Source organism: Scomber scombrus, chromosome 17 (genome assembly GCF_963691925.1).
Source record: "Scomber scombrus chromosome 17, fScoSco1.1, whole genome shotgun sequence".
NCBI lineage: Eukaryota > Metazoa > Chordata > Actinopteri > Scombriformes > Scombridae > Scomber > Scomber scombrus.
In genome coordinates, this window is record NC_084986.1 from 147,070 (window position 1) to 171,694 (window position 24,625).

Genomic DNA, 24,625 nt, shown 5'->3' on the forward strand with positions numbered 1-24,625 from the left:
GGTTAAATACCTGGTTAGTCCACCAGTCAATCAGACTATGAACTGATGAAGCTTCGTTGATAAGAGACCAAACTTCTTCATAGACATAACGAGTCCAGTTGACCAATGAGACCAGTGAGACCAGTGACACCAATGACACCAGTTGACCAGTGAGACCAATGACACCAGTTGACCAGTGAGACCAATGACACCAGTTGACCAGTGAGACCAATGACACCAGTTGACCAGTGAGACCAATGACACCAGTTGACCAGTGAGACCAGTTGACCAGTAAGACCAGTGAGACCAGTGACACCAGTTGACCAGTGAGACCAATGACACCAGTTGACCAGTGAGACCAGTTGACCAGTAAGACCAGTGAGACCAATGACAACAGTGAGACCAGTGAGACCAGCATGTACTTCCTGTCCGCAGGTCATCCGTTCATCATGACGGTCGGTTGCGTCGCCGGAGATGAAGAAACGTACGAAGTCTTCAAAGAGCTGCTGGATCCAGTTATCGAAGACCGTCACGGAGGCTACAAACCATCGGACAAACACAAGACCGACCTGAACTCTGAGAACCTGCAGGTAGACCCCCACACCCTGATCTCTGTAGACCACCTGACCCTGATCCCTGTAGACCACCACACCCTGATCCCTGTAGACCACCACACCCTGATCCCTGTAGACCACTGGACCCTGATCTGTGTAGACCACCGGACCCTGATCCCTGTAGACCACCACACCCTGATCCCTGTAGACCACCGGAACCTGATTCGGTCCAATCATTTCAGCTCTTTGTATGACATCATGCAGCATGTCAGCTCTGATTGGACGGTTCCTGTGATCTGATTGGTTCCTGTTTGTGTTTCAGGGCGGAGACGATCTGGATCCAAACTACGTCCTGAGCTCCCGGGTGCGGACCGGTCGGAGTATCCGCGGGTTCTGCCTGCCGCCACACTGCAGCCGCGGAGAACGCCGCGCCATCGAGAACCTCTCCCTTGAAAGTATGAATTCAACTTCCTTAGTTCAGTCTGCCCCCTGCCTGCAGCGCTGCAGTCAGTCTGCCCCCTGGCTGCAGGACGCGGCGCTGCAGTCAGTCTGCCCCCTGCCTGCAGGACGCAGTGCTGCAGTCAGTCTGCCCCCTGCCTTCAGGACGCAGCGCTGCAGTCAGTCTGCCCCCTGCCTGCAGGACGCAGCGCTGCAGTCAGTCTGCCCCTTGCGCTGCAGTCAGTCTGCCCCCTGCCTGCAGGACGCGGCGCTGCAGTCAGTCTGCCCCTTGCGCTGCAGTCAGTCTGCCCCCTGGCTGCAGGACGCGGCGCTGCAGTCAGTCTCCAGACTCTTTATTCATCAGACACGATCCAGTCTGATAACAGTTATAAATATAAATGTGTAAATTAATGGATAAAAAATAAATGCATGAAATGAAATAAGTTAATTAAATGATTATAAGAATTAAAAAATAATAATTAAAAATCGGTGAAAGAAGAGCGTCCTGGTTAGAATCCGGTCAGGAACCTTTGAGCAGATCGTTCTGTTTCCTGTCGGCATCGCTGCCAGAAACTGTCTGAATAAATATATCTTAAAGTAGAAACAATATAGGTTTTACGCTTCATTTCACAGGTGCTTTGATATTATTTTCATTAGTAATCTGCAGTCAGGCCTCAGGTTAGTGTCTGAGAGCTGACTGTGACGGACAGACGGGTCCAATCAGCTGCTGAGTGTCTTCCTAACCGTCATCAGGTTTCAAACAATAAGAAAACACAGAAATTAGAGTTAAGTTTAAGTCAGAATATTCTCAGTGTGTAATCTTCTTCTTCTGTAGCTGGTTAATCTGTAGACTGACATCACACAGACTAAACAGCTCTATCATGTGATGCTGGATCAGTTCTGATGACTCAGCGGTTTATCTACTGCTGACGCTTCATCAACACGTCTGTCGTTTAAAGTCAGATATTCACTCAGAGTCGTTCAGAGTTAGGGTTAGCGCTAACGTTTGCTCAGTTCTGGGAAAAAACTTTATTCCAGATTTAAAGTTATCATTTTTAACATTTATGAATATTCAGACTTTGTAGTTTTCTACCAGCAGCACTGAAGTCTGCAGAATTATAACACATGAAGAAAGTCATCAGATGTAAAGAGCAGATCAGTTAATATTTAGGATTATTTATAGACGAGCTGCAGCTGATTACAAAGGTTTTAGCTTCAGTTGAACACCAACAGGATGAATGTGTGTCTCATTAAATATCAATAACAGCAGAAATGAAGTTTACAGACCATCGATGATTCATTGCTGCTCATGTTTGCAGTGATTTCACTCTAACAGCTGCTCCATCTTCATCTTCATCTCTATAGAATAACTCCTGTATCATCATCATCGTCATAGTTCTGATGCTGCTGCAGCGCCCCCTGCTGGTTCTGTGCCAGCTGAGCTGCTGAGTCACTGAGGTAGAGGAGGAACTGACCTTCATCCGGTTGTATTTCAGCTGAAAAGGAAATGTCTTTATTTAGATATTTTCCCATCATGCCTCAGTGAGCGTTGCAGTAAATGCAGCAGCAGATCAAGCGTTGCGTAACGTCGAGCTCAGAGTCGTCCTGCTGAGACTCTTAATGAGGCCGAGAGCTCAGAGCTGAAACAAGCTTTCATATTCAAATGAGACTCAACTGGACTCAACCGGACCGGACCGGCAGACAGCAGCAGACTCACAAACAGATTATTATCTATGGTTCATATAAACAAACATATTGATCTGTTTTTATTAAACTGACTGGATGTTAAAGTTCAGCTCACAATATTTGTATAATCTCTACATTTCAAATTTAAAGTTGAGTCACTTCCTGTTTCTTCACATTTTAAGATTCAATAACAAAATAGAAACTAAAAATATAAATAGTGAAATATGTGATGAAGGTTTTAGTGTTCGTGTCTCTTAATTAAACATTTTATAGTTTTAATTTCTACAGAAGTTTATTTGTAATGTTTCTCTTGTGACACGAAGCTGAAAATAAAGTTTAAACTGAGATCTGTGAAATAAATAAGAGCTGAAAACGACACATTCTTTAATTTACACTAAAATACAGAGTCATGTGTTGTGACCTTTGACCTGCAGGTCTGGACATCCTGGACGGAGACTTGAAGGGGAAGTACTACGCTCTGAAGAACATGACGGAGGAGGAGCAGCAGCAGCTGATCGATGACCACTTCCTGTTTGACAAACCCGTCTCCCCACTCCTGCTGGCGTCCGGCATGGCCCGTGACTGGCCCGACGGTCGTGGCATCTGGTGAGTACGACCTCCGACCTGCTGGGGCGGGGGGGTCTGAGTCAGAGGCTCAGCACTGAAATGACATTTTAGATTCCTTCAGCTCTGATAACATGACGCTGAACATTTAAAAAGCAGTAAATTAAAGTAAAGCTGTGGTATCTCTGAGGGAGAAGAGACGATACCGAGTCAGACGTGAGATGCAGTTGACTCTGACTGAACCTGACAGATGTTGAGGACAGACGTGTTCAGACTTCCTACTTCGTGTCGGTTAACGCTCTTCTCTCATCGCTTTGCAGGCACAACGACAACAAGACCTTCCTGGTGTGGGTGAACGAGGAGGATCACCTGCGTGTCATCAGCATGCAGAAAGGAGGCAACATGAAGGAGGTGTTCTCCCGCTTCTGCACCGGACTCACCAAGGTGAACTCCTGCACTCACACTTCCTGTTTCCTGGACAGATTCTTCTGATTAAAGAGTGAACTGAAGCTCCTAACCTGAACATGTCTCTGTCTCTCTGTCTGCAGATCGAGGGCTTGTTTAAGGAGCGAGGTCACGAGTTCATGTGGAACGAGCACCTGGGATACGTCCTCACCTGTCCATCCAACCTGGGGACCGGGCTGAGGGCCGGAGTCCACGTCAAGCTGCCCAACGTCAGCAAGCACGAGAAGTTTGGAGAAGTCCTCAAGAGGCTGAGGCTGCAGAAGAGAGGCACAGGTACAGACAGGAGGACAGTTCTGGTTCTTCAGCTGGAATAAACCGGACCGATCAGTAAAGTTACAGACTGTAGTTCAGCTCATTAATGATCACGTGTCTGGTTATTTAGAAAGTTCAGAGTAACACAGGACCAACAGTTACTGTCTGTTACAACACGAAAACACGTAACTGTTGAATGTTCACGTCTCCAACAGGAACCAGGTGCTTTCATTAAAGCTTCCCCTGCAGCTGTGTAGCTCTGCCCTGATTGGCTGGCTGTAGTTAACAGGGTGCGATCAATTCATCAAGTAAACGACTCTTTAATTTGACAGACTACTGATTTACTGGAAATATTTACAGAGAGGAAGTTTCAGTTTGGTCCAAATTAGAAAATGTGTTTAATCAGTTTAGTTGGTGAGTATCAACTCATTATATTCAGGTTCATCTTTAGTCAGTAATTTACTAAAATATGAATAAATGGATTCTTAACAATTAAACAAACAACATACTTAAACCAAACACTTTATTTACTATATGAACCATAATGCTTTGTGTGAAATGACCTTCAGATGAAACCAGTGTTTCCATATTTAATGATTTATATAAATGTAAAATATTCAGTTTTAGATGCTTTGATCCTGTTTGACGTGTTTATGAATAACTACTTTAATACATTATTTGTTTTTTGTGCAAATAAATAAAACTAATTAAAAGCCAATCAGATGCTGTAAACTGTGCTGAAGGTGTCCCTCGCCTCGTGACATCACTTCCTGTGTGTGTCTGCAGGTGGCGTGGACACGGCGGCGGTGGGCGGAGTCTTTGACATCTCGAACGCTGACCGGCTGGGCTTCTCAGAGGTGGAGCTGGTCCAGATGGTGGTGGACGGAGTCAACCTGCTGGTGGACATGGAGAAGCGTCTGGAGGCCGGAGAGAGCATCGACGACCTGATGCCCGAGCAGAAGTGAACTGTGTCACTGTAACCTCTGACCTCTGACACCACCCCCTCACCCCCTCACCCCCCCTCAGTGTAACAGAAACAGTCCTGAAGCTGCAGGACGTGTAGAGCTGCTCAGTTAGACTTCAGTCTTCCAACATGTGAAGGATTTTCTATTTCCTGTCTCGACCTGTTGGACGCATCTAACACCTGAAATATCTAATAAAGTCTGTGTGGCCCCAAACTACCTGCTGCTGCTGCGCTGTCTTCATTCAACACTGACTTTATTTAACACACTTACAATTCATACAGAGTCCAGAGTCGTATTCATAAAACAGCCTGAAGCTAAAAGTGTCTCCTGATTGGAGGAATAATGTTTGTTTCTGTTAGTTTGAGGATCCTGAACAATGAGAGCTGCTCACAGGCTGCAGGAAACCACAGGAATTAACTTCTAATGAACATTGTGAAGCATATTTTAATGACGTTGAGTTAAAATATTAAAAGAACACAGCAACAGCAGAGATGATTTACTGTCAGAAGGATTCATCACAACAAAAATATATTAAACAACTTTAAACCTGCAGCAACAGTGATTGATGGATGTGTGATTTTAAACATCTAACAGTGAAGGTCTGTGTTCACTTAAAGGCAGAATGAATAAATATATATGCTCGTACAACAGTAATCCTCTCAGCCAGTAGTGTCTGTATCTGAAGTGTTTCACAAATGAACGATGGTTTCACATTTTTCTCATGAAATCAGAAAACAGTGTTAACACTATTTTACAGGTCGCTTCATTTTATAGTAATTTTCTAAAAAGCAGCTGCTGTGAAGTGTTCATTCTCAGGATATTTAGTTTTGTTATTTTGTTATAAATGGGAAATGTGCTCATTACAAACTAGACTATTCTCTGTCAGTTAAACAATTGTTTCCTGGTCAAACATGAGTATAATTTATTATACTCAAATATAATGAGAGGACCAACTCTGTGAAATATCTGATAAATGACTCCGATAAATAATGGTCAGCAGGGTTTATGTGTCCCTGTGTTGTTGGAGGAAACATTCCCTTAAGGTTCTCCCAAGGCAAACTGGTCCCAGGTGAGGGTTCAGACTAAGACCATTCGTAGACCCCCATGAACATGAACACTTCAGGTAGGTGAGAACCGGGCTCGGAAGAGACCGGGGCATTCACCTGGAGCCAAGCCTGGCAGGGGAGCTGGTGGCTGGGCTTCGACCCCATGGGGCTTGGTCAGGCACAGCCCAAAAAAACAATGTGGAGTTTCAGCCCTGTGAGTCCATCACCTGCAGGGAGGAAGTCTGGAGCCGGGTGTGATGTCGATCAGTCAGTAGGCCGGAGTGTGTGTCTGGGCAAACTGATCCCTGGCATCGTAAATTAGCTCTAGTTACGTTGAACGTCACCTCGCTGGTGGGGAAGGAGCTGGAGCTGGTGCAGGATGTGGAGCGGTACCAACTACATATATTTGGGCTGACCTCTACACACAGCACCGGCTCTGGAACCAAACTCCTGGAGAGGAGCGGGACTCTGTTCTGGAGCTGGGTGGTGTGGAGATACTCAGAGTCTCTGGCTGAGCGCAGCAGGAGTTCTCCTGCAGAACCAGAGGGTGGCCTCCTTGTGACTTGGTGTTTTTGGGAGGAAGACTCTGACTGGTGTCTGTGTGTCTGCAGTGAACAGCAGCTCAGAGTACCCGGCCTTCTTGGACTCTCTGGGCCCTGGAGGGGCCGCGGCCCTTGAGTCCATAGTTCTGCTGGGGGACTTCAACGCCCACGTGGGCAACGATGGAGAAACCTGGAGGGGGGCGATTGGGAGGAACGGCCCCATCTGAACCTGAGTATTGTTATTGGACTTGTGTGCTAGCCATGGATCATAACAAACACTAGGATCCAGCATCAGGAGGGTCAGAAGTGGACCTGCTACCAGAACACCTTAAAGGTCCACGATCCACTTTGTATTGGTGTCATCAGACCTGCGGCTGTATGTCTCAGACACTCTGGTGAAGAGAGGAGCAGAGCTGTCAGCTGATCACCAGCTGGTGCTGAGGTGGATCAGGTGGGGGGGCGAGCTACCGGACAGACCTGGGAAACCTAAACCAGTAGTGAGGGTGAACTGGTACTGGTGGACAGCAGCGGTGAAGGAGCCTTTAGGGCCTGGCTGGCTCAGGGGTCTCCTGATGCCGCATCTGTGACATCTTCTATTCCCACCTCCAGAGGAATTCAACCTGCATACTGGGGAACATTGGGGACATAGAATCTGAGTTCCTGTTGGAGGGGCAACCTGAGGGATGGGTCCCTATACAACCGCTGTGAGAGCTGTGTTCACATTCTCTGCAGTAAGTCAGACCTGGTCTCAGTGGGTGTTGGGCTCCATCAGGGCTGTCCCTGGTCTCTGATCCTGATTCTGATCTTCATGGACAGAGTGTCAAGGTGCAGCCGGGGGGAGGAGAGAGTCCAGTTTGGGGACCTCAGAACCTCCTCTCTGCTTTCTGTGGTTGATGTTGTTCTGTTGGACTCTACATGTGAAGCGGTCGGGATGAGAGTCAGAACCTTCACATCTGATCCATGGTGCTCTGCTGGAAAAAGGTGGACTGCCCCCTCACAGTGAGGTTAACAGGTGGATGGGTGCAGCATCAGCAGTGATGACCGTCCTGGTGAAGAAAGAGCTGAGCCTGAAGGTGAAGCTCTCAGTTTAGAGAAATACACAAGTAGCCGAAGAGGTTAAGTATCTGGGGGTCTTGTTCATAGTGAGGCAGGTGTTGTACCGGACCATCCTGGTGAAGAAGGAGCTGGTAGAATTAGAAGTAGTATAACATTACATATCGATTACAGCACAGAGAAAAAACAATGACCATTTAAAAAACAAGTCATGTACTCTGAATAAGAAGTGAATTAATATGTTTATTTAAGTATAAAACAACCAAAGCTTCCCAGCAAACATGGACTTACAAGATAATATTTACATCACCTGCAGAAGCAAGAAAAGCTAAAGGAAAGCAGCCCATACATGTTATTATATACATACATGTCAGACACATGACATCACATAGAAACATACGTTGATGTTAATGATTGAACACAAACTGAGCTGATGTCAAACAGACTGGGATGTCTGGTGGACATTTTCAGGAAAAACTTCACTTTAAGATCCTGATAAAATGGAATAAGTAACAGCCACTAACAGCTGCTAGATGCTGCTCCAAGAAAACTTTACTGAAGTGAATATCAGAGTCAACACAGTTTTTACACATCAATTCAGTCCAGAGGAGATCATTTCACTACTTCTAATAGAAACTATATTCTGACATTAAAGCACAGTCAGTGATCCAAATGAAACCAGAGTGAAACCTCGTCCACCATCAACATTTAAACACAGGAAGCTGCTGTCACTTCCTGTTTCTATTGATCCCTGGTGAACAGACTGAACAGTGATTTCACAAATATGTTCAGGGCTGTCACTTTGGCGGATTGCTATTATAACTAATGTGTTTCAAGAATAAAACATGAGTTACTTTTGCTGAAAATAAAGTGGGCTGATGAGCTGCTAACATCACATTTAATTCATAAAAAGGAAGAATATGGAGATATAACCAACCAGTGTGATGAGTGTTGAGGTGTGTGTGGTTATAAAAATGTTTATCTCCCAACTCGATACTATGATGATACCTGGGTGCTGATTCATTCACAACTGATTCTCAATTGAAGGAATAGAAATAGAGGCACTACTTTCATTAATTAACTGCTTTCTCCATCCATCCATCCATCCATAACATATAGATAAAACAATAACAGAGAAAAACAAGTTGTTTACTGGTTTTGGTTTAATTAGTGCCATGGGTGCTAAGCTCCGAGGCACTCTCTCAGCAGTAGTACTGCAGAGAGAGTGCAACTAATATACCCGGAGAATTTTCCCAGTATTTTGGGAATAACTTTGGGAAAAATGGAATTTCAACATTCCAAATAATAGCACCTCTTTCCTGATCGAGCCGCACGTTTTTGATGTATATATTGTTGGGGTTTTCTCAAAGCTGCGGGAGGAGTTACGCAAAGTTACCTTTTTTCACCTTTTTTCAGAGTCACCTAGCTCTCTCATACCTGCACGTAGAAATGTGATTCAAACTTTAAAACGGAGGAAAACTTGTGCTCTCTCCAAAACACCAAACTGTTTTTACATAACATGTAAACTTTTCAAACTATGAGCAGTCAAACGAGGAGTGGAAATCACTTTTTCTTCAAAGTTAGAGTGGAAGCGTCAGTTAGCTTGAGTGCAAGAAGCAGTAAAAAATAAACGTAATTTTTATTTTTAACTCGAGCTCACGGCCAAACCGTGAAAAGGAGACAAATAATTTTTTGTCAAAATGTAGACATAGGTGTTGGGATTCATAAACTATGATGTTGACAGGCGGGGTCTGCACAAAATTTAAACGGGGGGGCAGAGACCGGTGGCAATACCTGTCTCGCTCCCCATTGACTGTAATGTAATCGTCTTTTTTTTCAAAAGAATCTCACTCTGTCTTTGCACTGAGCTTACGCGCTCATTTTAAGGAATATCTGAATAAAATAAACACTGAATCTGCCGGCTTCTGTGTCTCTCACCGTGTTTTCAGTTTTTGGACAGGAGTTACGGTTTTCTCACAGTTTGCAATTGTTCGGGACCTTGTCAGAAGCCAAATTCTGGGGCATTTTGAGAACTTTTTCCAAGCAGATTCTCCAATCGCCGTGGCAACCGTAGAGCCTTAGCTGCCCTTAGCAACCTGTTGCTGGGCAGAAACTGACCTACTTTTTTGTGATTGGCTAATTCCTGTCTGTCTGTTTTGCCAGTTAACCGAGCTAGCTCTCAGCATTAGCGTCCATGTTTAGGGTAGAGGTGGTGACTTTGATTTACAGGGACTTACTTTACAGGGATAAATATTATTTATGCTTAAATATGATTAACATTTACTTAATATTTTCAGGTATGTTAAACTGAGAATAAAGTATATTACACTTGATACTGACTAGTAAGATGTACTTAATACTCGAAACCAGAATATGATCAGGGTGACTTTTGAACTGGGATGAGTACATGATTAATTTTAGTTCAATTTCCAAGCAGATTTCCAGTCATAAAAACGTATAATAAAATCTACTCTCCCTGGAATTTTCTAGTTTCTATTCCTATTGTTTATTTGAAGACGAAAACAGGAAAACATTTTCTTTCTTAACTGACACAAAGACGTAGAATGTAATTTATATTTGTTCATCCAGTTATCAAACATGTTGAACACAGCTTTGGACAGAGGGCACACAGAGACCTTGGTGCTGATTCCGCTCCTGTCTGTCCATACCTGAGAGTGTCCAGTCTCCAGTGTTGATCCTCCAGTCCAGCAGACAGTAACTTCTTTCCAGAGTCTCCTGGATGATTGTAGCTCAGGTCCAGCTCTCTCAGATGGGAGGGGTTGGAGCTCAGAGCTGAGGCCAGAGAAGCACAGCCTTCCTCTGTGATCAGACATCCTGTCAGACTGGAAATATAAAAAGGTTGACAACACAAAGTTTTTGATCATATGAATACCAGAATCCTACAGATGATGTCCAGAAAAACGACATTAATCTGAATGTAAAACAGCATGAAAAAGATTGACTGTATAAAAAGTCTCAGAATCAGTTTTTTTTATAGATGCTCTATCCTGACCTGAGAGTTTCCAGTGTGCAGTGTGGACTCTCCAGTCCAGCAGAAAGCTGCTTCACTCCTGAATCCTGCAGGTTGTTGTTACTTAGGTCCAGATCTCTCAGATGGGAGGAGTTGGAGCTCAGAGCTGAGGCCAGAGAAGCACAGCCTTCCTCTGTGATCAGACATCCTGACAGACTAGAAATATAAAAAGGTTGACAACACAATGTTTTAATCATATAAATACCAGAATCCTACAGATGATGTACAGAACAATTGACATTAATCTGAATGTAAAACCGCATACAAATGATCAACTTTATAAAAAGTCTCAAAATCATATTTATTGTCATTGTTCAAGACAATGAAATTGTAGATGCTCTATCCTGACCTGAGAGTTTCCAGTGTACAGTGTGGACTCTCCAGTCCAGCAGAAAGCTGCTTCACTCCTGAATCCTGCAGGTTGTTATTACTCAGGTCCAGATCTCTCAGACTAGAGGACTGGGAGCTGAGAACTGAAGACAGAGCTGCACTGCTTCTCCCTGAGAGGTTACAACCACTCAGCCTGAAGAAAGGATTAGTAACAAACACAAAATGTTTTATTCATCATATTTTAAATTCATTAATTGTTCATATATCCAGTGTTTCTTCCACCTACAGAGCTTTATTTGAAGCTTTGACCACTGGCAGCAGCCTCAGAAGAACCTCCTCTGAAGCAGAGTATTTCTTCAGGTCAAACACGTCCAGATCTTTTTCTGATGACAGTAAGATGAAGACCAGAGCTGACCAATGAGCAGGAGACAGTTTAACTGTGGAGAGACTTCCTGATCTCAGGGACTGTTGGATCTCCTCCACTAGAGAACGATCATTCAGTTCATTCAGACAGTGGAACAGATTGATGCTTCTCTCTGCAGACACATTCTCACTGATCTTCTTCTTGATGTACTCGACTGTTTTCTGATTGGTCTGTGAGCTACTTCCTGTCTGTGTCAGCAGACCTCGTAGGAGAGTCTGATTGGTCTGCAGTGAAAGACCCAGGAGGAAGCGGAGGAACAAGTCCAGGTGTCCATTTGGACTCTTTAAGGCCTCGTTCACAGCACTCTGGTAGAGATGTTTTAGCTTAGGTTTGTCTTTAAAGACTTCAGACCAGCAGGATGTTGTTTGTTCTTCTGCCAGCAGATTGACTCCAGACTTGATGAATGTCAGATGGACATGAAGAGCAGCCAAAAACACCTCTGAATCTCTTCCTGAAGTACTCCTCCTTCTGTGGGTCAGTGAACCCTCTGACCTCTGTCACCATGCCGACACACACAGGAGGGATCTGATTGGCTGCTGCAGGTCGTGTGGTTATCCAGAGGCGAGCAGAGGGAAGCAGTTTCCCCCTGATGAGGTTTGTCAGCAGCACATCCACTGAGGTGGACTCTGTAACATCAGTCAGGATCTCATTGTTGTGGAAGTCCAGAGGAAGTCGACACTCATCCAGACCGTCAAAGATGAACACAACCTGGAACTCTTCAAACCTGCAGATTCCTGCTTCTTTGGTTTCAGTAAAGAAGTGATGAACAAGTTCCACCAAGCTGTACTTTTTCTCTTTCAGCACATTCAGCTCTCTGAAAGTGAATGGAAATGTGAAGTGTATGTCCTGGTTGGCTTTGTCTTCAGCCCAGTCCAGAGTGAACTTCTGTGTTAAGACTGTTTTCCCAATGCCAGCCACTCCCTTTGTCATCACTGTTCTGATTGGTTTATCTCTTCCAGGTGAGGCTTTAAAGAAGTCTTCTTGTCTGATTGTTGTTTCTGGTGTGTCTGGTTTCCTGGATGCTGTTTCAATCTGTCTGACCTCATGTTCATCATTGACCTCTGCAGTCCCTCCCTCTGTGATGTAGAGCGGTGTGTAGATCTGATTTAGAAGGGTTGGGTTTCCTGCTTTAGCGATCCCCTCAAACAGACACTGGAACTTCTTCTGCAAGTTAGACTTGAGTTTATGTCGACACTTTGCAGCACGAGCTCCTGAATGAACAAACAACAAATGAAATCAATCAGATGATTCTACAGTAAATTGGTAGAATGTAAACATTAAACTGCAGATGTTTATATTTTCCTCCACCATGAAATCTATTCAGCTCATCAGTTGTGGACAAACAGTTTCTGACTGTTTTCAGCTCAGAAGAATTCATAGATCTGATGCAGATGTGTGCATCATATTAACAGCAGAGTTTGAAATATAAACGTCTCCCATGTTGCCTCCATTTCCTCTCCATCATGTTAAATCTGTTAAAATCCTCTTACTGCTCTGCAGACGCTCAGCCAGCTCCTCCTGCTTCATTCTCCTCAGGAAGTGCAGTGTGATCTTCAGAAATGCCTCTCTGCTGCTCCTCCTCTGCTCTTCCTCCTCACCGTCCAACACCTCCTCATCCTCACTGTGACTCTCTAAGCATTCTGGGTAATCTGGACTCAGATCCTTCTGCATCTTCTTCAGCTCGTTCTTCACAAACCTGCTGATGTTCTCCTCCAGCAGCTGGAACAGAATCAAATGTAAATGTAACTGGTAGAAGTCAACATCAGATCATCAGTGACAGACTGAAAAGCTGCTGGTCTACAGAGTGCAGCATGGAGACTGTTAGGACCAGAATGGTAGTTTAGTATTTAGTCTGTGGCTGTTGTAGTTAGCAGTAGTAGCTGTGCTTTACATTTACACACCATAAATATGGAGTCCAGCTGTGTTTGATGCTGCTGGACAGACTGACCACTGAGAACCTCTGAGCTCTGCTGATGAACTCTGTGAAGAAAAGATGAAGTCTCAGAATAAATAATGACACTCAGTGTTAAAGGTGTTGTGTTCTATCACAATGGATCCAGGTAAACACTCGGCTGTTCTGTCTGACCTCTGATCATTTGTCTCTGTAAAGACTTTGTACCTCTGTTTAAAAACTGTTATACACATAAAGTTTATGGTTTCTAGAAAAGTGTTTGTAGGAGGAGTGTGTGTGTTTGTATTAATGAGGACATTATGTGTAAAAATTGTTTCAGTCAATCAAACTTCTTTTTATGAGAGTTGGATAATAACAGACAAACATTTTACAGTCTGACCTCTGATCAGCAGACTGATGTCCATGTTTGAAGTTAACAGGTCGTTCATTAGACCGGTCACTCTTCATGGACACACAGCTGGGTTCAGGAGAATCTGGTCTCTGCTGATGGATCCTGATGGAAACACAAATAATGTCTTTGAAAACCACACTAAAAACAGATGCAGTATCCACTGGGAATAGGTTAAAGGAATGACACCCAGGTGTGATTTGTTGAGAGAAGTTTGTCTCTCTTTATTATACAAAGATGCTGGAACTATGTTCTCTCTTATAATGTGAGTGACAGTTTGAAGACACTGAGGAACTATGAGACCACAACAACCTAAACCCAGCATACAGAGGTTCAGTGAATGTGGTGTTGAAGGTGTGGAGGTGGATCAGTGTGTCAGAGGAGACTCTGTAGAAGGACACAGTGCCAGCAGGACAGTCCACATACACTGCTACTCTGTTAGAGACAGAGGAGGGGATGGATGTTTTAGTCTTATTGTGACGGACAGTATAACCATCATCACAGCATTTCAGTCTCCAGGACTGATCGTTCCATCCAAAGAAACAGTCTTCACTGCCTCCTTTCCTTCTTTCCATTCCTCTGTAACTCACTGATATATGAATTCTTCCTGTCCACTCTACCTCCCAGTAACAGCGACCGGTCAGAACATTACTACACAGCAGCTGAAAGCAGTAGTCAAATCTGTCTGGATGATCAGGATATGACTGATCCTCCTCCACGTCTGTCACCTTCCTGTTGTTATCAGACAGTTTGAGGTTTCTGTGTACTGTGTTTGTGTCCAGTGTGAGTTCACAGAAATCTGATGAAGAGAAGAAGAAACAACACAGCAGCAGTTTATCATCTGACACACCTGATGGATTTATTCTCTGTTTAACTTCTGATCTGTTGTTCATTTCTATAAAGTTTCATGATGACACATTTTGTCAGTAATGTTTTAATGAATAAATACCACAAAGACCAACTTTGTATTTAAAGAGAAACTGACTGTGTGCTGTTTAGTTGTCATGAATCAAATTCAAATGCCTCTCTGCTGCTCCTCCTCTGCTCTTCCTCCTCACCGTCCAACACCTCCTCATCCTCACTCTCACTCTCTAAGCATTCTGGGTAATCTGGACTCAGATCCTTCTGCATCTTCTTCAGCTCGTTCTTCACAAACCTGCTGATGTTCTCCTCCAGCAGCTGGAACAGAATCAAATGTAAATGTAACTGGTAGAAGTCAACATCAGATCATCAGTGACAGACTGAAAAGCTGCTGGTCTACAGAGTGCAGCATGGAGACTGTTAGGACCAGAATGATAGTTTAGTATTTAGTCTGTGGCTGTTGTAGTTAGCAGTAGTAGCTGTGCTTTACATTTACACAGCATAAATATGGAGTCCAGCTGTGTTTGATGCTGCTGGACAGACTGACCACTGAGAACCTCTGAGCTCTGCTGATGAACTCTGTGAAGAAAAGATGAAGTCTCAGAATAAATAATGACACTCAGTGTTAAAGGTGTTGTGTTCTATCACAGTGGATCCAGGTAAAACACTCGGCTGTTCTGTCTGACCTCTGATCATTTGTCTCTGTAAAGACTTTGTACCTCTGTTTAAAAACTGTTATACACATAAAGTTTGTGGTTTTAGTAAAGTGTTTGTAGGAGTGTGTGTGTTTGTATTAATGAGGACATTATGTGTAAAAATTGTTTCAGTCAATCAAACTTCTTCTTATGAGAGTTGGATAATAACAGACAAACACTTTACAGTCTGACCTCTGATCAGCAGACTGATGTCCATGTTTGAAGTTAACAGGTCGATCATTAGACCGGTCACTCTTCATGGACACACAGCTGGGTTCAGGAGAATCTGGTCTCTGCTGATGGATCCTGATGGAAACACAAATAATGTCTTTGAAAACCACACTAAAAACAGATGCAGTATCCACTGGGAATAGGTTAAAGGAATGACACCCAGGTGTGATTTGTTGAGAGAAGGTTGTCTCTCTTTATTATACAAAGATGCTGGAACTATGTTCTCTCTTATAATGTGAGTGACAGTTTGATTCCTGGCTCCTCCATTGGTGTGTATTTTTGCAAGTTACTACTTTTGACATGTATGACATCAGAATCATACCACTGTGTTTATAACTGTAATACATTACACGTTGAGAACTTTGCAAAGCCACTCTGACAATGAAAACAAACTTAGAAAGTTCTGTGTAAGCTTGCATAAGAGAACAATTTAAGAAGTCATCCCTTGTCTCATTTTGTAAGGTCATAAGTGCGAGGGGAAGATCTTCTTCTCCATCCTGGCCAAGAGGCTGACCAGCTACCTCACAAGCAACGGGTACATTGACACCAGCTGCCAGAAGGCAGGTGTGCCTGGCTTCCCAGCGTGCGTGGAGCACTCAGCGGTGATATGGGAGCAGATTCAGAGGGCGAAGAGAGAGAGAGAGGTGACTTGCATGTAGTGTGGCTGGACCTTGCCAATGCATATGGGTCCGCCCCCCACCAACTCGAACCTATACAGCAGAGCTCTCTGACAGGCAGATGGGGGAGACGGTGAGGAAGCAGATCGCAGACGGCCTGGCTAAGATCAATCAGAGCCAGCTCCCTGGCAAGTATAAGGTATGGAGTTACCAGTTCATACTGTACCCAAAGGTGATGTGGCCTCTGACGATGAGCGACATCCCCTCCTCAGTGGCAAGCAAGATGGATGGGCTGGCAAACTGGTTCATCAGGAAGTGGCTGTGGCTGCTGAGATGCCTCTCAGATGTAGGCCTTTTCGGCAGGAACACGCTGCAACTGCCACTTCGATCCATCAGCTTGGGGTACAAACAGGAGAAGGCTCGGATGGTGCTGGAGCTGAGGGAATCCACTGACCAGCTGGTGAGAGCAGCGGGCACCCAAATAAGAACGGGAAGAAGGTGGAAAGCCCAGGAAGAGGTCGACATGGCAAGGCTGAAGCACCGTGAGGTAGTTGGCAGGAGTCCAGGAGGGTCGAACAGGCCTTGGGAGGGGCAAGACCCCATTGTTCTGGTCGAAGGCCTCCAAGGAAGAGCGGAAAGCCAAGGTGGTGGCAGAAGTGGCGAGGACTGAGCAGGAACACCTCAACATCAAGGCGGTGTCTCAGAGCCGGCAAGGAGGTTGGACATCATGGGAAGGAGTCACAGACAGACCTCCACCAATGGTTCAGTGCCGAAGAGACCTGTCCCCTGTGCAACAAGATCAATGCTAGCCTCCAGCACATTCTGTCAGGATGCAAGACAGCGTTGTCCCTAGGCCGATACAGGTGGTGATATGATCTTGTGCTGAGGAAACTGGCAGAGGTGGCAGAGTCGTGCAGACAGGAGGCAAATAGCAGACCTTCCGCTCCAGTGAGACATCCCATCCTGTTCGCGAGGGCTGGAGAGAACATTAACCCCCCCTGGCAGAGATAAACAGTGAAACTCCTCTCACCCGGCAGTGAGTGGACCATGAGGGTCGACCTGGGGAAACAGCTCCAGTTCCCCAGGGAGATTGTTAAAACATCGCTCTCGCCGGACCTAGTCATGTGGTCAGAGGCTCGCAGGACGGTCCTGCTGTGGAGCTCACTGTCCCGTGGGAGGAGGGTATAGAGGCTTCCAACGAGCGGAACCAGTCCAAGTATGCAGACCTGGCGGTGGAGTGCAGGGAGGCAGGCTGGGAGGCCATTACGTGCACCATCAAAGTGGGGTGTCGGGGGTTTGTCGCCTCCTCAACTGCTCGGCTACTCCGTGACATGGGATGCACAGGAGGGGGGCATCGGAAAGCCATCAAAGAACTGGCTGAGGAGGTGTAGAAAGGCAGCTTCTGGCTGTGGCTACTGTACTGGGGTTAAAGGAGCGAAACATCCATGACTGGTGGTCCACAGCTGATGACCCGCTTAGGCCCTTAGAGGTGTTCTTAGGAGCAGACCTGCATAAAAGGCACCGGAGGAGGTGCGTCAGGCAGCAATGCCCAGCAGGTAGACCATCAACCTGTATCATGATGATGCTGGAACTTTGTTCTCTATTATAATTTGAAAAAAACAACAAAGTTAGCTGATCTTTTAGGCTTCAGATCATACTGTGTGTCTCTGCTTCTTTTCTGGCTCTGGTGGCTGTGGCTCAAGAGGTAGAGCAGTCATCCACCAACCGACGGTTCGATTCCCGGCTCCTCCAGTCCACATGTCGATGTGTTCTTGGCCAAGTCACTTAACCCTGAATTACTCCCGTTGCTGTGCCAACGGCGTGTGAATGTTTAGTTTCCTCCTGATGAGCAGGTTCCTGCCATCAGGGCATGAATGTGTGAATGAGACGTGTAGCGTAAAAGAGCTTTGAGTGGTCAAAAAGACTAGAAAAGTGCTATAAGTCCAGTCAATTTACTATTTACCATTCAACATGTGCTGCTTTAGGTCCGTTTGGTCGTTTTATTTCTCTGTACAACATACAGCAGTAACAGCTCATCAACATCTATTTTCATTAGTTGCAGACACAGCTGGAACCAGCAGCTGTTTACAGGACGTTATAGTTCATATTGTGGATGCTCACATCATTATTATAGTTTGTGTTGTTTTACACTCCTTCCATATAGCAGCAGTTTTATCTAGTGTTCTGTTCTTCTAGTAAAATCCAAATCTCTTCCAAACTTTGAATTTCAGACATGAAGCTGCTTCATATATTGTGTAGGTGTTGTCAGCAGAGCGCTGTCTTAACCTTACTGTGTTTATGGGAGAGAGAGCTGGAGACACATCATCATTAAACCAGTTCATGGTACATTGATATTGATCTAGGGCTCTGTGTGAAGTTTTGTACTTTATTCATATGTTGACACCTGAGCAGGGTTTATATTCACTGAGGAAGATCATGGATTACAACAGAAAGTTCTGGGATTGTTAAGTGTTTTTGAATATTTACCACAGTTATGTGTCAAGAATTCATTTCTACATTAATTATACGTCTTCCTATGAGAGTTTGTCTGACCTCTGATCAGCAGACTGATGTCCATCTTTGAAGTGAATAGGTCGACCCATAGACCCGTCACTCATCATGGACTCACAGCTGGGTCCAGGTCCAGGTTCAGGTCCAGCAGAGTCTGGTCTGTGCTGCTTATTTGTCCTTCAACACAACACACACAGAGCTTTGAGTGTGAATAATGATGGTGGAGTGATGTGAGTGGAGAACAGTGATGGACAGCAGTGGCGGCTGGTGACAAAAATGTTTGGGGGGGCGCAGTTTGATGGTTGGTGGTCCTAGGGTTAGTGTCAAATAAGCCGTAGCACCACTTCATACCGCAGCAAAAAAATATAAATAAGAAAGAAAAACTAATCTAAAAACAACACAACATACTATAATGTCCCCTGGTTTGTCCCAGTATAGTATCTCAGACCCACAGAGAGAGGAATAAAACATTATAACCAGACATGATAAAATGCCCATTTCACTCACATCAGCTAAAGATACCAGCAGTTAAAGCAGAGTTACCAATAAGGTAATATGCTTAAAAAGAGACACTACCATATATATTTTAGTTATTGTGTCTTCAGTCCTGATTTCACTGTAATCTGTTAGTTGTTGCAATACCTAAACATGACAATAGATGGCGCATTAAGCACTATACACTGCTGTGATGAAGCATAATTTATTTAACTTATTTTAATAATGAAATGTACCCCAAATCAACTGTAATAGTCTAAATTACTTCCATCATTTCTTATCCTGCATTTATGCATTTTAGTTTTTTACACTTTATAGTTATGTCTTTTATAAAGTATTTTTTAACACTTTACAATATTAATAAGAGGAATGCAGCTACTACCTGATCTTTTATATGTCCTGTTGGAGCTGCTAGATGCAGCCGCTGACTGAATCTATGTTCCTCTTCTGGAGCTTGGCATAGCAGAGGTCCACATGTGGCCAGATGTGGTGAAACAGCTGCAGAAAGAGCTCAGCAATGCTAAGTCTGCTAAAAACAACTTAGCTTCATGCTATTGTCTCGATGGCTGCAGCTTTCTGTTTGATTTTTTTCAGAGAGATGTTTTAGGTCTCGTTCCCCTGTCGTTGTCCACAACGTTTCGGTGCTGACACTTTGAAACAGCAAACAGATAAAGCAATAAAAGGAATAACTCACACCACATCCAGCTAGCCAGCTCCGTTTATCATAACAGCAGCAGGAGAAACTCTCAGCTCCTCCATCACCTGCTGCTGCTTTATCCTCTTTCTCTCTTCTAGTGAAAGTCTTGTGAAATTATGTTTTTGTAAAGAAATAACAAAATAATCTTCTTTAATTTCCGCGGCTCCACTTTAACGTCATCTCCTGAACCTACCGTCAGCAGGAGTTTGGGTGACAGCAGCTGACGGGAGGGCGTGAATGACAGCCGGAACTGTCCAATCACAGTAGATTAAAAAACATGAAACAACAACAATTCGCTGCCAATAAAAGTGGGCGTGTCCGTGGGAAACGTGACGCAGGCCAATGAGAGAGCAGCCTCAGGTCATGTGCTTGTCAAAAGTTTGAGGGCTTGCATTGACTCCCATTAGGCCGGTGCCCCGCATACAGGAAGTACATATAGAAATTAATAAAATACCATTTGGAATGGATTTATAATGAATGCTGACAGGTGCTGAGAGGCTAACAGGACCATCTTGCTAACAAATACTATTTATTTCATAATTATTTAGCATTATCTAATTCATTTATGTTTAATATGTTTAAGTAGATTTTGGCCAGATATTGGATGGGGGCGGCGCCCCAGCGCCCCGCATTGACCGGCCGCCACTGATGGACAGTTAGAGATCCTCATCTCACCTCTGAGCTTTGGTCTGGCTGTCATGTTCCCCACACAGAGAGCTTTTAGAGGGAGGGACTCCCTCCTCTCTGTCCTCACACTGATCCATAGCAGAGAAACACCTTCACACAAACACAACAACATGCTCATTCATTACAACCAGCTGCACATCACACACACACACACAGTAGTTCTTATTACTGTCAATTACATGTTACAAATATTCAGTCTGAACTTTGTTGAGTCACTAAAATAACTCCTGAGTTTGTTGAACAGTCTCATTGTTAAAAATGACTCATTAATGATTTTAAAACTACAAATGTCACTGTTACGTTTCCCAAAGCTGGAATTTATACGTCCTAAATGTTTTTCTAACAATCCACAAATTTAGCGAATCAGCTGAAACCAGCCCCAAAGTATTAAACCTCATTTCTTTTAAAATGAAAAATATATTGTTATACATGATCCTAATATTTGAGACTCAACATTCATTTGGTTACAGTCATAAAAATGTAATGATGAGCCTCCAAATGTGATATTTGTTATAATTCTCAGAGTTGTTTTAATATCCAGATTTGGTTCTTTGTTATATCCTGAAACAATAAAATGTGCTGTTGGGATTTAAGTTTGTTAGTGAGAAAAAGAAGGTCTGTGTTTTAAAGCTTTATATTTATCTTTAAATATTTAAACTATGTTCTCTTAGTTTGGGGCCCCTGATGTCTGAGGGGCCCTAAGCAGCCTCTAAGGTCCCTTACAGCTGGCTCTGGTCCATCTAGAAAGGATTCTGCAGCCTTTGACAGTTGAGACATGAACTGTGTTAAATGTGCTTCAGTTAAACAGAATCAGTCTCAGTGTTGTAACATGGAAGTTAAAAAATGAACCTCAGCCAAGTTGACCAAAGCTGTTTAACCAGTTCTGACACTTCCTGTATTTTTCACTGATGATGAGATTAAAATCAAACTGCTGTTGTTTTTCACTAACAGTCATACATGTAAATCTTTATAATATAAATGTAGTTTAACCTCTTTAGAATATCTGGAGAATATTTATACCAGCAAGCATCAAACAGGTATTTTAAACATCCAATCAGCATGAAGAAACATTTGAGCTGTAGTCAAACAGTGATACAACACAATGATCAAAGTGATGGTGTTCATCAGACATTTACAGAATTCTCTGGTAGGATTCTCACCTGCTGAACTCACTTCAGGTCAACTTACAGACACTTTCCACCTTCATGTGTAGAGGAAACACTGGGAGAGAAGAAGCTGCTCATTCTCCCTCGTCAGTCCTGCTGTCTGTGTGCATTTGATCTGATGACGCTGTCACGTCCTCATAACATCACAGTCCAAATCTAAACAACATCAGAGTGACGTGAAAACCAGAGAAATCACACATCACATGTAGTTCTGCTATCTGTCCACTAGATGGTGCTAATGAGCCATGTGATCATCTACAGATCAGAACAGCTGAGCTCAGATGTGATGAAGCAGCAGCAGTTTGATCACATGTGAGTCTCTGATCAGTCAGTCTGAGGTTTGGACGTGTTTTAAATGAAGGATTTTAAAGTCTCAAAAATGTGTTGAGATCATAGACTGTATATATAATGGACGTAACATCCGTGACGTCACCCATTGGTTTGTGGACTGCTGCTCGGAGGCCAATAGTATCGGATCTGAGCAGCGCCATCTTGAAAATTTCCCATTAATTCAGGATGTTTCCTAGCTTTGGAAATTATCAGAATGTCTTCAGGACAAAGGGCAATGAAAATATGATTGTTTTTTAAAAGGTGGTCTTGTGTCTCACTTTACCCCATCTTAGGGGTAAGCTGAGACAGACCAGAGAAATCAAGGGGGTAAAGTGAACCAGTTGGGGGGGGTAAGCTGATCCACTTTAAAACTACCATAACAACACATTTTGTAACAATTGGAATCCTGACAGCTAGATTGACAACCACACATTCCAAAACTAATGTCGGATTAGTAACAGAATCATGAGGATTGGTCAATTAAACACTTGAAAGTAACCGAAAGTACTTCAAAAGTATATAAAATACAACATAATATAATTCAAAATGTTATAATTAACATTCACAGTGTGGGACTCAGAGCAAAGGACCATCAGAACCAGCTAGTACAGAGTCTGGGGGTCAGAGCAAAGGACCATCAGAACCAGCTAGTACACAGTCTGGGGCTCAGAGCAAAAGACCATCAGAACCAGCTAGTACACAGTCTGGAGCTCAGAGCAAAGGACCATCAGAACCAGCTAGTACACAGCCTGGGGCTCAGAACACAGGCTAGACCCACCTGGATTAGAACATCAGCCTCATACTCTATAACAAGGCCTACTCTTCATTCCAGCCCTGAAGGTTACAGGGAAAGGTGAAGAGTTGCTCTCTCCGTGTGGTTCGTCCAGGCCTATTAGGTTGAGGCAGCTTCTTCACCACATCACCTTTAGGAACATGTGCCACATCATTTTCTTTTATAGCAAATGTGGGTCTCTCCCACTCTTTCTTGTATTACAATATTACACTAACCCTAACCACATTAATATTACACTAAAATATGTTTAAGACTCAACTTAACTTGTGTTTCATGGTACAGCCACCTTTTTAGAAAAAACAACATATCTTAGCAATTCAGGCTAATCTTCAACTAGCATCAATCACATGGTTTTATATGTTGGAAGTTCATCAACATGTATGATGAAACATGTTCTACCTGAATCAATTTGCTTTGACACAAGAGTTAATTAAGTTCACAGCAAGAAAATTTACTTTTACATGCAAAAAACACATTTTTATGTAAAAACCTACTTAGCACAGCACCAGCACCAACTTCTCCTCCCTGGCAAGGGGGAAGGGGAGGGGCTTGAAAACATAATGGTCACATGACCACAAATGTGTTCCGTTGCCTAGATACAGGGGGTGTCTCACATTACCCCGCTCTCCCTATATGGGCATCAGGAGGAGCATGAGGCGCCCTCCTGAACCTGTGAACCAATCAACCTGTCAATCACCACGTAGCCACGCCCTAATGCATACCCTGCTTTATCGTCACATATAAAATCAGGGAGGCCAAAATGTCCCAAATGAACATCATACTGCATTGAAGAAGGCTTTAAACTAGCGATTGAGACCATAAACACATTTTGAAAACGTTTACTGAGGTTAGAAATCAAGTGAGAAGTTGGTGAATTCTCCATTGACTTGTAAAGAGACGGAAGTCCTTTTGACACCAAAACGGTCGCCCCCTGGTGGCCTTTTGATAGAATGCAGTTTTAAGTTACTTCCTGGTTGGCCTCATTTCAGAGGACCGGAGCTCCCCACCTGGTTGAGATGGAGTTCACCTTTCCAGACTTCAGCTGCTCCACTACTGACACCTGCTGGCTGACACAAAGCACAGCAGGCAGTGATGAGCCCGGTCCAAACATCTAATAACCTCCTCACTGCTTCAGCAGCAGCGGCTCTGAGTTCAGTTCTGATCAAGTATTGATTGATCATATTGGATCCTGCTGTTCTTACAGATGAAACATACCTGTCACATGTTCCTTCAGGCTGTACATGGGTCAGTGAGGTGTCTCTGTGTCCATGTGGTTTATTTAAATTTAAAGGGTTAAAATGATAAAATAAACGTATGAATAACTTAAACACATTGTTTTTTTGTGGACCCAGCATCAAATTTCTGCTTTTAATCCATTTAGAGAGAATATATTAGAGGATTATGGCAAAAATGTCTAAGTGGTGTAACCATAAAAACTTTGTACCAAATAATTCAACTTGCTTAAAAACAGTAAATTGTCAATAAAACACCATATCAACTAGTTTGGCATGATCTTACATTATAACTTTATATTAAATAAAGGTAATGGAATACAATTGTTCTAAATATTACATTTACTCTGGTTACCATGGAGACCAGGAAACATTTACATGTTTTAAATGAAGTCATTATTAGTATAAGTCCACTTAAACACACTGTAGGTGATAATAATGTAATTCTGCTGTTTAAGAATGATTCATTTTCACTGACACTATAATGTGTCTGTATGGTGCAGCTCTGCCGATCAGCTGATCAGAGGTAAACAAGAAAAACAAAGGTGAGAACAAGTTGAACAAACTTTATTTACAAACACTGACTCCTCACTGTGTCCATGTGACTGATCGCCATGGTAACAGCAGAGTAACAAACACTTCCTGACTCAAAGGTCCATGATGCTTTGCAGCCGTTAGCCA

At 43.6% G+C, this 24,625-nt stretch overlaps 1 protein-coding gene across 2 annotated transcripts in view; it reads left to right on the forward strand.

Moving 5' to 3' along the window:
* The window catches only part of LOC133997180 (creatine kinase B-type), a 5,787-nt gene extending 884 nt beyond the window's left edge, over positions 1-4,903 (forward strand). The window contains exons 2-7 of one of the 2 annotated variants that reach the window (XM_062436730.1): positions 415-569; positions 856-988; positions 3,092-3,263; positions 3,542-3,665; positions 3,770-3,959; positions 4,725-4,903. In XM_062436730.1, the coding sequence (XP_062292714.1) occupies positions 415-569; positions 856-988; positions 3,092-3,263; positions 3,542-3,665; positions 3,770-3,959; positions 4,725-4,903 (953 nt within the window). Of the gene's footprint in view, positions 1-414; positions 618-855; positions 989-3,091; positions 3,264-3,541; positions 3,666-3,769; positions 3,960-4,724 lie in introns of both variants that reach the window. The other variant, XM_062436731.1, reaches the window with a different exon arrangement.
* The last annotated feature ends 19,722 nt before the right edge of the window (positions 4,904-24,625 follow it).